Source organism: Rattus norvegicus, chromosome 2 (genome assembly GCF_036323735.1).
Source record: "Rattus norvegicus strain BN/NHsdMcwi chromosome 2, GRCr8, whole genome shotgun sequence".
Taxonomy (NCBI): Eukaryota; Metazoa; Chordata; class Mammalia; order Rodentia; family Muridae; genus Rattus; species Rattus norvegicus.
This window is the reverse complement of record NC_086020.1, coordinates 86164894-86180953: the sequence shown is the minus strand read 5'-3', so window position 1 is coordinate 86180953 and position 16060 is coordinate 86164894. Positions and strand designations below refer to the sequence as shown.

General features: G+C 39.9%; 1 protein-coding gene across 3 annotated transcripts in view; it reads left to right on the top strand.

The window, feature by feature from the left end:
* The window catches only part of Zfp712 (zinc finger protein 712), a 48101-nt gene that overhangs the window by 6577 nt on the left and 25464 nt on the right, over window positions 1–16060 (top strand). For 2 of the 3 annotated variants that reach the window (XM_039103565.1, XM_039103566.1), the window contains exon 2: window positions 8236–8362. In XM_039103565.1, coding sequence (XP_038959493.1) covers window positions 8329–8362 — 34 coding nt within the window. In that variant the 5' untranslated portion in view covers window positions 8236–8328. Of the gene's footprint in view, window positions 1–5295; window positions 5438–8235; window positions 8363–16060 lie in introns of those variants that run through there. The other variant, XM_039103564.2, reaches the window with a different exon arrangement.

The following is a 16060-nucleotide window of genomic DNA, read 5'->3' as shown; positions in this document are numbered from 1 at the left end:
GCAGCAGACTGACTGGACAGTCCCCAAAAAACACTGGAGCATCTATCTTTACCCTTTTGGACAAGTTTATCTGACAGACATATTTGTGAAGCAAGAATTATGAAGGACTTGATTATCCTGTCTTGGGGTTTGACAGTTGACTTTAACTGCCTCCCAAGTATTGTCCTTTCCAAATATCATTCTGTCAGCCATTGAAGTTAGGACATTTTCTTTGTCCAGTGGCTAGCTTGCTGTAATTGAAGCCATCCTCAGATGGAGGTCCTTTAATGGTCATCGTCTTCTTCCAAGTCTAATGAGGTGCTCTCTGGAGCTGGCATGGCTCAGTGAAACAAAGGCCTTAAATTATAATATCCTAAATACCATAGTCTGTAATAAATGTGATAATCACTGAGGTTTTTAAATAGTCAAACTTGTGTTTACCTATTAACTATATGATCAACCTAGAAAGTACACACACACACACACACACATAAATATATATGTATGTGTATATATATGTATATATATACACATATATATGTATATATGTGTGTATGTATGTATGTATGTATGTATGTATGTATGTTTGATGAATTAGTTTGGTGTCGAACATGACCATGAGTTTGACTATCTGACTATTGTATTTCTAAAATATCCTAAACATATTGTAATTGAAGTTTTTTTAAAGAACTTGGACTTAATACGGCATTTTTAAGAATCACCTAGGCGGGCTGGAGAGATGGCTCAGCTGTTAAAAGCAGTGACTATCCCCTTTCTCTTCTCCTGATCTCTCTTCAGACCCCTCACTTGATCCTCAAGTCCTGTCTTTTTCTCTGTATTGCCCAATCACATCCTTTAGCCTTTTTTGATCAATTAACTTGGGGAACAAGATTTGCACAACAAAATCTAGTGTATATGAGCATTCACTGTCTTCAGGCAGCCAGGTCTTGGGGGCTAGTATTTTATGTCAAATTCTAACAAAAACTTACAGTAGAACCTCTTTAGCTTTACAGTACACTTCTAGTAGTCATTCACATTGGCTGAAATACTAAATTATAACATGATGAATGTTAGTGAGCTCTGAGATAACTCCTGAAACGTTTTCAGAAGAAGCTTGAGAATAAAAGAGAACTACTGAAATATAAGTTAATTTTTGAAATAGTTGACATCTCCTTATCTGTCAAACACATCTTAAAACACACACACACACACACACACACATACACACACACACACACACACACACATCTGATCTTCACAGAGTCCATTTCTTTTATAAATGACTGCTTTTCAATCTTTTAATGCTAATTCTAATATTATTATCTAATACATTGTTAAAAGAATACATTAAGTAAGACTTATTTTACCAATTATATACTTCTAATAGTGTTTAGTATTATTTAATGGTTTGTAGAATTGTTTTTAAATTTTGGTATCAGAGTGGACATACTAAGATACACATTTATTTATTATTATGCCTCATCAAAAGATTCCTTTTCATTTGATAACATGTCATAATAATTGATGTTTATGAGATACTATGTAGAAGTGAACACTTGGGAAGCTTCAGATATATTACTGTTAGAAAGAACAGAAACAAAATAATCCTTGATAGCAAGAAGAAAAACTCAGAATGAGGTTCTTGCTTTTTTTGAGAATGGTAAGATGTGATGAGGAAATAGCATGTGCTCTGCATGTAGTAGGAGGACAACTGTGCTGTCATTCCAGAGAAAGTACCGAGTTTATGAATTCCCTAATATAGTGGTAGTTTTATTTAGGTATTCGTATCATTCTTCACTTTAAATGCTTATTCCTAGTTGACCCATTGTAACTGTAGTTATATATGCTGTAGGATATGCTTCCAATATAGTTGTCAGTTATATAATCAATACAATTAGCAGATCTGGCTCCACAAACATTTGTGATTTTTTTTTTAATGGTAAGAACATTTAGGGTCCTTCAGGCTACCGCATTACAGATTGCATATTATTGTAGCTATCAATATCCTTTAGTGATATTGAATGCTTTTCATATATGTTAGATATTAATATGGCTCATTTTCCTCATATATTGCTGAATTTTGACCTGCATTATTTCAGTCATTTTCATTATGTTGTTTAGTTATGTTTGACAATGCTATCAATTTAGTTAACCATTGAATGATTCTTTTTTTAATTACAAAAAAATTAATCATTGAATTCTAGAACAGTTTGAGCTTGAGATTTAGCAATGCCTAGTCATTGAGTTAGCAAAGACATTTTAAGATTAACTGGTGTGTGTGTGTGTGTGTGTGTGTGTGTGTGTGTGTGTGTGTGTGTGTGTGTGTGTGTTTGTGTGTGTTTGTGTGTGTGTGTGTGTGTGTGTGTGTGTGTGGTTTTTATCCACAGATCCAATATTCTCTAGCGGGGGCTGGTAGCGCTGCCTGTTCCCAGAGCTTCCGTGGAGTAGCAAACACTACACACAACACTTTAGTAAGGAATTTTACTCTAAGCATATACATTCTGTGTTCTCATTTTCTGCATCTGTTTTGTTTTTGAGTGGGGTGTTATATATAACAAATGTGTTTCAGACTTGCTATATGTCTAAAGGTGACCTTGGACTCTTGTTCCTGTCTCTAGTACCCAAAATCTGGGATTTTCAACATGTAAAACCACACTTTCTTCTATGAAAGTACCTTTAGTTTGAATTTCCAATTACTTGGACCAACACTTTTTCACATGTTCATTGTTTTTATTTCTCATTTTAAGAATTGTCTTTTCAGAACATTAGCTCATTTTTTGAATCCATGTTTGCCTTATGATGTGAAATTTTTGTAGTTCTCCATATACCCTGCATATTAAACTATCTTATATAGTTGATCAAGAATATTCATTATTCTTTCATCTGTTATTTTGTGCTGATGTGGTTTGCTGCAAATAAGTTTTTAATTTTGTGTGATCCATTTATCAGCTTGAGAGATCGTCTTTTATGCTAGTGAGATCTGGCTACCTGGAATTTAAGTTTAAAATCTTGGATCTTGGACTTTTCGCAGCAGGCTTAGAGATGTGGATCTACTTGCATTCTCTCTGTGGAATCCAGGTTTCTAAGCGTCATGTTTTTAATAGCTTTGCCAAAAACTGAGACTGTCACCATTCGATTTGTTTTGAGGTCTTGTATTTTATTCCGTCGGTTTACAAAGTCTGTTTCTGTGAAATGTCTTGGCAGTTTTTGTTATTGTGGCTCTGTAATATAAGTTGGGGTTGGGCATTGTATTACTTTCAACAGTGCTCCTACTACTGGAGGTTGCTTTAGCTATTCAGAGACTGTGTGCGTCCCTGTGAATTTTTAAGTTGATTCTTTTTCAATCTTGGTGGTCACTGTCACTGGATTTTTTTCCCCATTTAGTCTCAGAATTATTTCCTGAACTTCTCAAGTAATTTCTCCATTCCTGTATCTAGTTTTCTTTGTAGCTTTTTAGACATATCTAAAGAATGATTAGTCATAAAATATTTTCACATTTAACTTAGCGAGTCTTCCATGTTCAATGTTGTCATTTGATCTTTGTCATTTAACCTTTTAGCTTTTCCAGGAAATTAGTCAATCTTCCTCCTTCCTCTGTGGATTAGTGACCTTATTCATGGTTTGGTGTCTGGTGACTGACTCCTTGATTCCTCTAGTAAGATCTCTCAGAACCCGTCTATGTTCTTGATGGGTCTTGTGATTGCTGTTGTGTTGGGGGTCCTGGGTACAAGATTTAACATCTGTTGTCAAGACCATGGTAGAAATGGGAGAGTCCTTCCCAAATGGCCATGACAGCCTGCCTAATCCCCTCCCTCTTCCCTAAGTCGAGAAGGTCCTGGATCATCATCTAGTCCATTTTATAGTCTCAAGAACATAATTCTGAAGACTTTGTATTCAGGGTATAATTGTTCCCACATCCTGAATAGGGGGTGGCAAGAGAAGTTCAAGGATACCCTTGCTTTTCATAATACTATTACAGAGGATCAGTTTCAGGATTGTAAGAAGGAACCAAAATGAAGCCATTTTGAATAAAACTTCCATATTGAATAGGGGTAAAATAAAGTTTCAATTCTCAAGACTTCTCTAGGTAACTGACATCTTGCTTGGTTGAGATGTGAACTTTACTCAAGTCGCCTCACTACAGTTGAATTACCCAACCAGTAGAAACAGGATTAGTGTGCCACAATGACATATTCCGAAGAAGTCTCCTATCCCTAAATCCTAATTGATGATAAAAATGTAACTGTAACTTGGCACAGATGTCTGTTGTGTTTAAACTTAAAAGATTGATAACATTCTGGCTGGGGGTGGGGAGTGAGGGTTGGGTTGGGGTGGGGCTTGTAGTTCTGCTCCCCAGTCTGTTCTGTGGCCTTGATCAATCAGAAGCGACTTGATTACAACAAATTTTTTCATCTGCATTGACCTGGTGTTTGAATTGTGTTGGATCTGAAGAGACCCCACAGCAGGATCAGGGAACATACTGGGAACTGACCATGATAGATCAAATCTAATGGAGTGAAATTCAGCCAGATAGATGAGACAGGTCCACTTTGGTTCAGTCCTTCTCCACCCTGAAACCTCTGAGGGCATGGCATAGCCTAACAATCCCGCCTTTACACAAGATGGAATAACTACCAATTAGGGCATAGACTGATCTCAACACTTCGAAACAGATAGCAGACTCCCTGAACTGCTATCAGCCTTTTATTTTATGTCTTTCAATTGTTAAATTTCTAGGTATAATACCACCTAGGTAGGGTAGTCCGATAGAATCAACCTTCCAAATTACAACCCTAAATCAGGCCCAGAGCCTCCGTTAATCTGATAAACTGTAGGTTTCCCCTGATCTATACTTAAAAACCCACTCATTATTCTGTGGGTTGCTGCTAGATTGCTGGATATGCTGCTGGATATTCTAGCTTCCCCACTGCTAAAGACCATTAATAAAAGATGGGCCCTTTTGAAATAGCCTCTGAATATCTGTATACAGAACCTGGGAAGAGCTCTAATATTTAAAACACGTTGTAGTAAGCAGGTTGAGTTTTAAAATCACAACATGTGGACCCAAAGTATCCAATACACCTAATAAACATTGCTGTCAAAGGTTCAACTCATATTCAATTGTCTCATTTTGAAAACCCGAGATTTTAAACCTGGCGGACTGACTCCCTGTGGCTATCCACCGAGCAGAAGCGGTTTGTTTCTTTCCTTTTCTGCAAACGTCCTGCTAGCAACTCAGGAAGGTTTCAAATTACCTTCCACAGCTTCCAGAAACGCGTTCGCAGAGAATTGTAGGAAATGTAGTCTCGCCCGCGGCAACGTCACAGACAGGGACTCTGGGAAAGGCGCTTCCGCGTTTCTTCTGCGCCTGTGTGTCTCTTGCTCTCTGGCCCTCTTTTCCAAAGTTGGGCCAGTGCCTGGTCCTGTGGGCGCTCTGGTAGCATCTCTTGACATGGAGGTTGGTCCCAGGATGTAGCTCAGCCAGAGGGACGTTGGAGGGTGGGCGTGTCCGCCTTGGAGGGAGCGGACCTGGGGTTGTTGGGAGGCGGGAAGAAGCTGAATGGGAGGTGCTGTGGTGACTTAGGCTGGGCCATTCCGGTGCTTGCTAGCGCTGGAGAGAGGGTGATGTGGATGGAGCTGGGAGTGGCCGCTCTGTTATGGTACTGCTGTTCTTGTCCTGCACTTCTGGAGCAGGAGAGCTGGCTTGGTAACCTAGGAATGGAGAAGGGTGGAAGATGTAGCATTGTGCCTGGCAGGGTGCTTCTGCTGTCAGCCTGTTCCTGAGGTGTAGAAGGTGTGTCCTTACTAGCTGACACTATCTCGATGGCTTCTGTTATCCGAAATTTTATATATATATATATGTATATGTATATATGTATATATGTATATTCGTATATATGTATATATGTATATTCGTATATATGTATATATGTATATTCGTATATATGTATATATGTATATGTATATATGTAGTTTGATCAAATCCACTTACTATCCCCATCACAACAGTACCAGGAATCTCCCAAAATGTTCCTCTCCCAATTTCCTGGCCTGGTGGTTTTGTTTTTGTTTGTTGTATAACCCACGGAGCCCACTTAGTGTTGCAGTAGTGTGCATACCTGTGTGTATGGGAGCGGTGGGGGCTGCAGGACATCCCCTAGAATATGGATTCTCATTGGCCATACCTGCAAGCAAAAATGAATCTTTTTCCATGGTCATCAACTCCAGCAGCTCCTTAGCTAAGGGTGGGGGGCCTTGTGAACGCCTCCCCTTCCTCTGTTGAAGTTTTGACTACAAGACTTGATCTTGTGTGTTTCCCCTTCATATTCCCATTCTTTTGTGTTTGTTTTGGGGTTTTGAGGTAGGTTCTTGTATAGTCCATGCTGCCCTGAAACATGCTAGGTAGCTGACAGTGACTTTAACTTCTGTTCCTCCTGACTCTTCCTCCCGTGTTAGCATTACAGGTATGGGGAACCTTGCTCACTTTTCTGTTCTATATCTTTACTCCTGTGTGCCCTATGAAGATGGCTTTCTGCTACTCTGTTCTCGTCCTTTGTGATTTGCCCCGTAAACTTTCTCTATTTGTTCAGATGACTATTATACTATAACTTATTGGTTAAGACAGGACCTAATTACTAGTTTGTTTAGGAAGTGCAGAATTCCACTGGATATGGAAACATTTGAGATGTAGGAAAGAAATTTGAAGATGCTCATATATTTGTGTGTTTTTAATTTATAAGTAATTATCAGTGAGAAGTGCTTAGTTCAGTATCCTTGATCAAGACATGTTGTCATGTTACATTTATAATATGTGTGGGTGTTATTTGTGGATTAGCTGTTGGATTTCTTAAGTTTCCTCATAACCAGTGAATTTATATTGAGGAGAAAGGCATTATATACTAGGGATGAAAGGGCTTATTTGGAGCATAAATTTTCAGAAGGTTAGAGTCCATGTCCATCATAGTAGGGAGCATGACAACATGGTCCTGGAACATTAACTGAGAGCTAACATCTTGAAGACACAACTATTAGGCAGGCAGGCAGGCAGGCAGGCAGGCAGGCAGGCAGGCAGGCAGGCAGGCAGACAGACAGACAGACAGAGAGGAAGAGAAGAGAGAGTGAGAACCAACTGGGGACCAGGTATTCAGACATAAGAACTTTTAAGGGCCATTCTCATTCAAACCTTTACGTTTGTCATGTTGAACACATCTGTTCAGTAATTCCTAGCTCTGTGTACATTAACTGTACAATGTATTCTTTAGCACATCATGAAGCAGAAATATTTCCAAAGAGATGAATGAAGTGAGTTCCATAAAGGTATACACTTGACCTTGTGTACCTCACTTAAACATTCTGTTTTTACAGTTGAGATGCTTAGAGTTATGGATCATAGTGAATACTATGGTGAGATCTCAATGTTATGAATGATATAGTGGATACTCTGAGCTGGTGAGATCTCAGTGTTAATTGAGGACAACCATGGGATCAGGTTCTCCTCTCAGCTCCAGATTCTATGCATCTGGGTCTAATGATGCTTCAGTTTAAGCATGGGTTCACTTTATAGTGGTAGATAGGTGACTTACTAGACAGGAAGAACCTAGACTTCTGTACAGAGATCTCGAGCCTTTCCTTATGTTATAGAATATATGTTACATGAATACTTCTCTAAATGCGGCAGGGTGAGGAGGGGAAGAAGAACGACAAAAGAAAACTTTAAAATGATATCTAATGTATTTTAAATATTTAAAAAGCATTGTACTTATATTTTTCAAATGTATAAAAATCTTCCAGTTCCTTTTTATCTATAAATTCCTCCCTTATTGTTGCCCCCTTGGATACTCAAACAAGTCTCTTGATGCACTGTTATTTACCTCAGTACTAAAGAGGGTATGTATTCCTGGACTCAGGATCTACTGCATCAGAACTTATATTCTCATTTCATGTGTAACAGTTGAGAAGTGTCACTCGGCCTCAGTGTAACTCTTGTGAGAGATTTATACAATAACAGCACAGTCCATGGTACATTGTTATTCTGTTTTGTGTATTATGAAACATCATATCCATATGCGTTCATTAGGGCATATGCCATTTTCTTTCCTTGAAGGTGGCTAATGTATATGCTATTGTGTAAGAGAATCTCATTCACTGTACTATTCTTTCCTCTTGTGTAAAATGGAAAAATGTTGTCCGCCACATATTTAGTTTCGTGTTGATAGTAAGCTCTCGATTAACATGTATTGTTTATTTTTATTTCAGGGACTGCTCTCCTTCAGGGATGTGGCCATTGATTTCTCTGCAGAGGAGTGTGAATGCCTAGACCTTGCTCAGTGGAGTCTGTACAGGGACGTGATGTTGGAGAATTATAGCAACCTTGTGTTCCTGGGTGAGGAGCACTTCCATTGCAAATTGTTTCTTTCTTTTTTTTTTAAAAATTTACTTACTGTTTTTTACTTTACATCCTGATCATAGCTTCCCCTCTCTTATCTCTTCCCAGTCCCTTCCTCTCACTTCCCCTACTCCCAATGCTCCAGGCCCCCTTACCCATTTCTTACAAATGGAGAGGCCTTCCACGTACATCAACCCACCTTGGCTTATCAGCTTCTAGTAGGATTAGACACATCTCCTGTTGAGGCTAGACAAGGTGGTCCAGTTAGGGGAAAGGGATCAAAAGGCAGGCAGTGTAGTCAGATACAGTCCCTGCTGTTTCTATCAGCTGCTGGGTGAAGTCTCTCTTATGACAGTTTTGCTAGGTTCCTATTAGCAGGTTTAACAGACTATCATTAACTGTGTCTAGGGTGGGCTTTCTCTCAGGGCACGTGTCTCCAAACTGGATCAGTCATTGATTTAAACCTTTCCTTCAACTTATACTCCATCTTTACCCCTACACTTCTTGCAGGTAGGAGAAATTGTGTGCCTAAGATTTTGTGATTGTGTTGTTGTCTTTTCTGGTTACTTAAGATGACTGTTTCACGTTCTATAACCGCCATTGCTAGGAGTCTTAACTAGGGTCACCTTCATAGATTACTGGGAGTTTCCATTGTTCTAGGTTTCTAGCTCTTTTCAGAGATGCCCCACACCCATTCTAGTTCTCTCTCCTTCCATCTTGCTCCCTTCCCAACCTTCCACCATCCAGTTCCCTCCCTCCATTTACCCTTGCTGAGTATTCTATTACCCCTACTCAATGAGATTCATCCCCTCTAGGGCCCTTCTTTTTACATAGCTTCTTTGGGTCTATGAATTATAGCATGGTTATTCTGTACTTGATAGCTAATATCCACAAGTAAGTACATACTCTGTTTGTCTTTCTAGATTTGTGCTACCTTACTCAGGATAATAGTTTCTAGTTCTATGTATTTACCTGCAAATATCATGATGTCATTACTTTTAAAAGCTGGGTTATATTCCATTATGTAAATGTACCACATTTTCTTTATCTATTCTCTGGTTGAGGGGCATCTTGATTGTTTCCAGCTTCTGGCTTTTACAAACAAAGTTGCTATGGGCATAGTTGAACAAGTTTCCTTGTAGTATGGTAGGGCATCTTTTTTTTAAATTATTAATTAATTAATTAATTAATTTTTCCTTCCATGTTTATTAAATTGGGTATTTCTTTTTTTTTTTTTTTTTTTTTTATTAACTTGAGTATTTCTTATATACATTTCGAGTGTTATTCCCTTTCCCGGTTTCCGGGCAGACATCCCCCTCCCCCCTCCCCTTCCTTATGGGTGTTCCCCTCCCAACCCTCCCCCCATTGCCGCCCTCCCCCCATAGACTAGTTCACTGGGGGTTCAGTCTTAGCAGGACCCAGGGCTTCCCCTTCCACTGGTGCTCTTACTAGGATATTCATTGCTACCTATGGGGTCAGAGTCCAGGGTCAGTCCATGTATAGTCTTTAGGTAGTGGCTTAGTCCCTGGAAGCTCTGATTGCTTGGTATTGTTGTACTTTTGGGGTCTCGAGCCCCTTCAAGCTCTTCCAGTTCTTTCTCTGATTCCTTCAATAGGGGACCTATTCTCAGTTCAGTGGTTTGCTGCTGGCATTCACCTCTGTATTTGCTGTATTCTGGCTGTGTCTCTCAGGAGAGATCTACATCCGGCTCCTGTCGGTCTGCACTTCTTTGCTTCATCCATCTTGTCTAATTGGGTGGCTGTATATGTATGGGCCACATGTGGGGCAGGCTCTGAATGGGTGTTCCTTCAGTCTCTGTTTTAATCTTTGCCTCTCCCTTCCCTGCCAAGGGTATTCTTTTTCCTCATTTAAAGAAGGAGTGAAGCATTCACATTTTGATCATCCTTCTTGAGTTTCGTTTGTTCTAGGGATCTAGGGTAATTCAAGCATTTGGGCTAATAGCCACTTATCAATGAGTGCATACCATGTATGTCTTTCTGTGATTGGGTTAGCTTACTCAGGATGATATTTTCCAGTTCCAACCATTTGCCTACGAATTTCATAAACTCGTTGTTTTTGATAGCTGAGTAATATTCCATTGTGTAGATGTACCACATTTTCTGTATCCATTCCTCTGTTGAAGGGCATCTGGGTTCTTTCCAGTTTCTGGCTATTATAAATAAGGCTGCGATGAACATAGTGGAGCACGTGTCTCTTTTATATGTTGAGGCATCTTTTGGGTATATGCCCAAGAGAGGTATAGCTGGATCCTCAGGCAGTTCAATGTCCAATGTTCTGAGGAACCTCCAGACTGATTTCCAGAATGGTTGTACCAGTCTGCAATCCCACCAACAATGGAGGAGTGTTCCTCTTTCTCCACATCCTCGCCAGCATCTGCTGTCACCTGAGTTTTTGATCTTAGCCATTCTCACTGGTGTGAGGTGAAATCTCAGGGTTGTTTTGATTTGCATTTCCCTTATGACTAAAGATGTTGAACATTTCTTTAGGTGTTTCTCAGCCATTCGGCATTCCTCAGCTGTGAATTCTTTGTTTAGCTCTGAACCCCATTTTTTAATAGGGTTATTTGTTTCCCTGCGGTCTAACTTCTTGAGTTCTTTGTATATTTTGGATATAAGGCCTCTATCTGTTGTAGGATTGGTAAAGATCTTTTCCCAATCTGTTGGTTGCCGTTTTGTCCTAACCACAGTGTCCTTTGCCTTACAGAAGCTTTGCAGTTTTATGAGATCCCATTTGTCGATTCTTGATCTTAGAGCATAAGCCATTGGTGTTTTGTTCAGGAAATTTTTCCCAGTGCCCATGTGTTCCAGATGCTTCCCTAGTTTTTCTTCTATTAGTTTGAGTGTGTCTGGTTTGATGTGGAGGTCCTTGATCCACTTGGACTTAAGCTTTGTACAGGGTGATAAGCATGGATCGATCTGCATTCTTCTACATGTTGCCCTCCAGTTGAACCAGCACCATTTGCTGAAAATGCTATCTTTTTTCCATTGGATGGTTTTGGCTCCTTTGTCAAAAATCAAGTGACCATAGGTGTGTGGGTTCATTTCTGGGTCTTCAATTCTATTCCATTGGTCTATCTGTCTGTCTCTGTACCAATACCATGCAGTTTTTATCACTATTGCTCTGTAATACTGATTGAGTTCAGGGATAGTGATTCCCCCTGAAGTCCTTTTATTGTTGAGGATAGCTTTAGCTATCCTGGGTTTTTTGTTATTCCAGATGAATTTGCAAATTGTTCTGTCTAACTCTTTGAAGAATTGGATTGGTATTTTGATGGGGATTGCATTGAATGTGTAGATTGCTTTTGGTAAAATGGCCATTTTTACTATATTAATCCTGCCAATCCATGAGCATGGGAGATCTTTCCATCTTCTGAGGTCTTCTTCAATTTCTTTCCTCAGTGTCTTGAAGTTCTTATTGTACAGATCTTTTACTTGCTTGGTTAAAGTCACACCGAGGTACTTTATATTATTTGGGTCTATTATGAAGGGTGTCGTTTCCCTAATTTCTCTCTCGGCTTGTATCTCTTTTGTATAGAGGAAGGCAACTGATTTATTTGAGTTAATTTTATACCCAGCCACTTTGCTGAAGTTGTTTATCAGCTTTAGTAGTTCTCTGGTGGAACTTTTGGGATCACTTAAATATACTATCATGTCATCTGCAAATAGTGATATTTTGACCTCTTCTTTTCCGATCTGTATCCCCTTGATCTCCTTTTGTTGTCTGATTGCTCTGGCTAGAACTTCAAGAACTATATTGAATAAGTAGGGAGAGAGTGGGCAGCCTTGTCTAGTCCCTGATTTTAGTGGGATTGCTTCAAGTTTCTCTCCATTTAGTTTAATGTTAGCAACTGGTTTGCTGTATATGGCTTTTACTATGTTTAGGTATGGGCCTTGAATTCCTATTCTTTCCAGGACTTTTATCATGAAGGGGTGTTGAATTTTGTCAAATGCTTTCTCAGCATCTAATGAAATGATCATGTGGTTCTGTTCTTTCAGTTTGTTTATATAATGGATCACGTTGATGGTTTTCCGTATATTAAACCATCCCTGCATGCCTGGGATGAAGCCTACTTGATCATGGTGGATGATTGTTTTGATGTGCTCTTGAATTCGGTTTGCCAGAATTTTATTGAGTATTTTTGCGTCGATATTCATAAGGGAAATTGGTCTGAAGTTCTCTTTCTTTGTTGTGTCTTTGTGTGGTTTAGGTATAAGAGTAATTGTGGCTTCGTAGAAGGAATTCGGTAGGGCTCCATCTGTTTCAATTTTGTGGAACAGTTTGGATAATATTGGTATGAGGTCTTCTATGAAGGTTTGATAGAATTCTGCACTAAACCCGTCTGGACCTGGGCTCTTTTTGGTTGGGAGACCTTTAATGACTGCTTCTATTTCCTTAGGAGTTATGGGGTTGTTTAACTGGTTTATCTGTTCCTGATTTAACTTCGATACCTGGTATCTGTCTAGGAAATTGTCCATTTCCTGAAGATTTTCAAATTTTGTTGAATATAGGTTTTTATAGTAAGATCTGATGATTTTTTGAATTTCCTCTGAATCTGTAGTTATGTCTCCCTTTTCATTTCTGATTTTGTTAATTTGGACGCACTCTCTGTGTCCTCTCAGTCTGGCTAAGGGTTTATCTATCTTGTTGATTTTCTCCAAGAACCAACTTTTGGTTCTGTTGATTCTTTCTATGGTCCTTTTTGTTTCTACTTGGTTGATTTCAGCTCTGAGTTTGATTATTTCCTGCCTTCTACTCCTCCTGGGTGTATTTGCTTCTTTTTGTTCTAGAGCTTTTAGGTGTGCTGTCAAGCTGCTGACATATGCTCTTTCCTGTTTCTTTCTGCAGGCACTCAGCGCTATGAGTTTTCCTCTTAGCACAGCTTTCATTGTGTCCCATAAGTTTGAGTATGTTGTATCTTCATTTTCATTAAATTCTAAAAAGTTTTTAATTTCTTTCTTTATTTCTTCCTTGACCAGGTTATCATTGAGTAGAGCATTGTTCAATTTCCACGTATATGTGGGCATTCTTCCCTTATTGTTATTGAAGACCAGTTTTAGGCCGTGGTGGTCCGATAGCACGCATGGGATTATTTCTATCTTTCTGTACCTGTTGAGGCCCGTTTTTTGACCAATTATATGGTCAATTTTGGAGAAAGTACCATGAGGAGCTGAGAAGAAGGTATATCCTTTTGCTTTAGGATAGAATGTTCTATAAATATCCGTTAAGTCCATTTGGCTCATGACTTCTCTTAGTCTGTCGACATCACTGTTTAATTTCTGTTTCCATGATCTGTCCATTGATGAGAGTGGGGTGTTGAAATCTCCCACTATTATTGTGTGAGGTGCAATGTGTGTTTTGAGCTTTAGTAAGGTTTCTTTTACGTATGTAGGTGCCCTTGTATTTGGGGCATAGATATTGAGGATTGAGAGTTCATCTTGGTGGATTTTTCCTTTGATGAATATGAAGTGTCCTTCCTTATCTTTTTTGATGACTTTTAGTTGGAAATTGATTTTATTTGATATTAGAATGGCTACTCCAGCTTGCTTCTTCTGACCATTTGCTTGGAAAGTTGTTTTCCAGCCTTTCACTCTGAGGTAGTGTCTGTCTTTGTCTCTGAGGTGTGTTTCCTGTAGGCAGCAGAATGCAGGGTCCTCGTTGCGTATCCAGTTTGTTAATCTATGTCTTTTTATTGGGGAGTTGAGGCCATTGATATTGAGAGATATTAAGGAATAGTGATTATTGTTTCCCTTTATATTCATATTTGGATGTGAGGTTATGTTTGTGTGCTTTCATTCTCTTTCTTTTGTTGCCAAGATGATTAGTTTCTTGCTTCTTCTAGGGTATAGCTTGCCTCCTTATGTTGGGCTTTACCATTTATTATCCTTTGTAGTGCTGGATTTGTAGAAAGATATTGTGTAAATTTGGTTTTGTCATGGAATATCTTGGTTTCTCCATCAATGTTAATTGAGAGTTTTGCTGGATATAGTAACCTGGGCTGGCATTTGTGTTCTCTTAGGGTCTGTATAACATCAGTCCAGGATCTTCTGGCCTTCATAGTTTCTGGCGAGAAGTGTGGTGTGATTCTGATAGGTCTCCCTTTATATGTTACTTGACCTTTTTCCCTTACTGCTTTTAATATTCTTTCTTTATTTTGTGCGTTTGGTGTTTTGACAATTATGTGACGGGAGGTGTTTCTTTTCTGGTCCAATCTATTTGGAGTTCTGTAGGCTTCTTGTATGCCTATGGGTATCTCTTTTTTTAGGTTAGGGAAGTTTTCTTCTATGATTTTGTTGAAGATATTTACTGGTCCTTTGAGCTGGGAGTCTTCACTCTCTTCTATACCTATTATCCTTAGGTTTGATCTTCTCATTGAGTCCTGGATTTCCTGTATGTTTTGGACCAGTAGCTCTTTCCGCTTTACATTATCTTTGACAGTTGAGTCAATGATTTCTATGGAATCTTCTGCTCCTGAGATTCTCTCTTCCATCTCTTGTATTCTGTTGGTGAAGCTTGTATCTACAGCTCCTTGTCTCTTCTTTTGGTTTTCTATATCCAGGGTTGTTTCCATGTGTTCTTTCTTGATTGCTTCTATTTCCATTTTTAATTCCTTCAACTGTTTGTTTGTGTTTTCCTGGAATTCTTTCAGGGATTTTTGCGATTCCTCTCTGTAGGCTTTTACTTGTTTATTAATGTTTTCCTGTGCTTCCCTAAGTGTGTTCATGTCTTTCTTGAAGTCCTCCAGCATCATGATCAAATATGATTTTGAAACTAGATCTTGCTTTTCTGGTGTGTTTGGATATTCCGTGTTTGCTTTGGTGGGAGAATTGGGCTCCGATGATGCCATGTAGTCTTGGTTTCTGTTGCTTGGGTTCCTGCGCTTGCCTCTCGCCATCAGATTATCTCTAGTGTTACTTTGTTCTGCTATTTCTGACAGTGGCTAGACTGTCCTATAAGCCTGTGTGTCAGGAGTGCTGTAGACCTGTTTTCCTCTCTTTCAGTCAGTTATGGGGACAGAGTGTTCTGCTTCCTGGCGTGTAGTTTTTCCTCTCTACAGGTCTTCAGCTGTTCCTGTGGGCCTGTGTCTTGAGTTCACCAGGCAGCTTTCTTGCAGCAGAAAATTTGGTCTTACCTGTGGTCCTGAGGCTCAAGTTCGCTCATGGGGTGCTGCCCACGGGCTCTCTGCAGCGGCAGCAATCAGGAAGACCTGTGCCGCCCCTTCCGGGAGCTTCAGTGCACCAGGGTTCCAGATGGTCTTTGGCTTTTTCCTCTGGCGTCCGAGATGTGTGTGCAGGGAGCAGTCTCTTCTGGTTTCCCAGGCTTGTCTGCCTCTCTGAAGGTTTAGCTCTCCCTCCCACGGGATTTGGGTGCAGAGAACTGTTTATCCGGTCTGTTTCTTTCAGGTTCCGGCGGTGTCTCAGGCGCAGGGGTCCTGCCGCTCCTGGGCCCTCCCCCACGGGAGCCCAGAGGCCTTATACAGTTTCCTCTTGGGCCAGGGATGTGGGCAGGGGTGAGCAGTGTTGGTGGTCTCTTCCGCTCTGCAGCCTCCGGAGTGCCCACCTGACCAGGTGATTGGGTCTCTCTCTCACCGGGTCTGGGAGCAGAGAGCTGCTGCGGGCCGGGATCCGCGGGAAATTGGGTATTTCTTATTTACATTTCAAAAGTTATTCCCTTCCT